This window comes from Rhincodon typus, chromosome 48, assembly GCF_021869965.1.
Source record: "Rhincodon typus isolate 14 chromosome 48, sRhiTyp1.1, whole genome shotgun sequence".
NCBI lineage: Eukaryota > Metazoa > Chordata > Chondrichthyes > Orectolobiformes > Rhincodontidae > Rhincodon > Rhincodon typus.
Window position 1 is genome coordinate 663,628 of NC_063379.1, and position 1,488 is coordinate 665,115.

At 44.3% G+C, this 1,488-nt stretch overlaps 1 protein-coding gene across 1 annotated transcript in view; it reads left to right on the forward strand.

Moving 5' to 3' along the window:
• The window catches only part of LOC125487987 (serine/threonine-protein phosphatase PP1-alpha catalytic subunit-like), a 5,626-nt gene extending 4,138 nt beyond the window's left edge, over window positions 1-1,488 (forward strand). Inside the window, exon 5 of the mRNA XM_048620733.1 lies at window positions 1,441-1,488. Within this exon, the coding sequence (XP_048476690.1) occupies window positions 1,441-1,488 (48 nt within the window). The remainder of the gene's footprint in view (window positions 1-1,440) is intronic.

Sequence of the window (1,488 nt, forward strand, 5' to 3'; positions counted from 1 at the left end):
AGGATGTCATGTCGCAGCTTTATAAGACTTTGGTTAGGCCACCCTTACAGTATCGTGATCAGTTCTGGTCACCACATTACAGGAAGGATGTGGAAGCTTTGGAGAGGGTGTAGAAGAGGTTTACCAGGATGCTGCCTGGATTAGAGGGAATGGGCTACAAGGAGAAGCTAGAAAAACTCAGGTGGAGGCTGAGGGGAAACTTGATAGAAGTCTATAAAATTGAGATGCATAGATAGGGTTGACAGAATCATTTACCCCAGAGTAAGGGGCATGCATTTAAGATGTGAGGGGCAGTTTTTATACAGAGTGGTAGGATTCTGGATCACCAGGGGTGATGGTGGAGGCAGATACAAGGCGTTTAGGAAACTTTTAGATAAGCACATGAATATGTAAGGAATGGAGGGATACGGACCAAGGGCAGACAGAAGGGATTAGTTTCATTTGGTGTAATAGAGCTGTACAGCACGGAAACAGATCCTTCAGTCCAATCTGTCCTTGCTGACCCTATATCCTAAACAAATTTAGTCCCATTTGCCAGTGTTTGGTCCATATACCTCTAAACCCTTCCTATTCATATACCCTTCCAGATGCATGTAAAATTGCAACATTTAAACAGCCTCCACCACTTCTTCTGGCAGCTCATTCCATACACAAGCCAACATAAAAAAGTTGCCTTTTAGGTCCCTTTTAAATCTTTTCCCTCTCACCTTAAACCTATGCCCCTCTAGTTTTGGATTTCCCCCACACCAGGGAAAAGACCTTGTCTATTTATCCTATCCATGCCTCTCATGATTTTAGAAACTTCTCTAAGGTCACCTCTCAGCCTCCGACACTCCAGGGAAAATAGCCCCAGCCTCTCTCTATAGCTCAAACCCTCCAAATCCAGCCACATCTTTGCAAATCTTTTCTGAACATTTTCACGTTTCACAACATCTTTCCTATAGCAGGGAGACCAGAATTGAACGCTGTATTCCAAAAGTGACCCTAACCAATGTCCTGTACAGCTGCAACATGACCTTCCCAACTCCTATACTCAGTGCACTGACCAATAAAGGCAAGCGTACCAAACACCTTCTTCACCATCTTGTCTATCTGTGACCCCACTTTCAAGGAACTATGAACCTGCACTCAAGTCTCTTTGTTCAGCAGCACTCCCCCAGGACCTTACCATTAAGTGTATAAGTCCTGCCCTGATTATCTAAATTAAACTTCATCTACCACTCCTCAGCCCTTTGGACCATCTGATCCTGTTGTACACTGAGGTAACCTTCCTTGCTGTCCACTACCCCTTCAGCTTTGGTGTCAGCTTACTTACCATACCTTCTATGTCAAGTTTGGCACAAAATGGTGGGCCGAACATCCTGTTCCTGTGCTGCACTGTTCTATATTCTATGATTCTGGTGGTACTTCTTCACCAGCAATTTCTTTCATTTGTTTCAGATCCGCAGTTCTTTGTCTTATTCATCTGACTGGGTCTGGGGTGGTTAG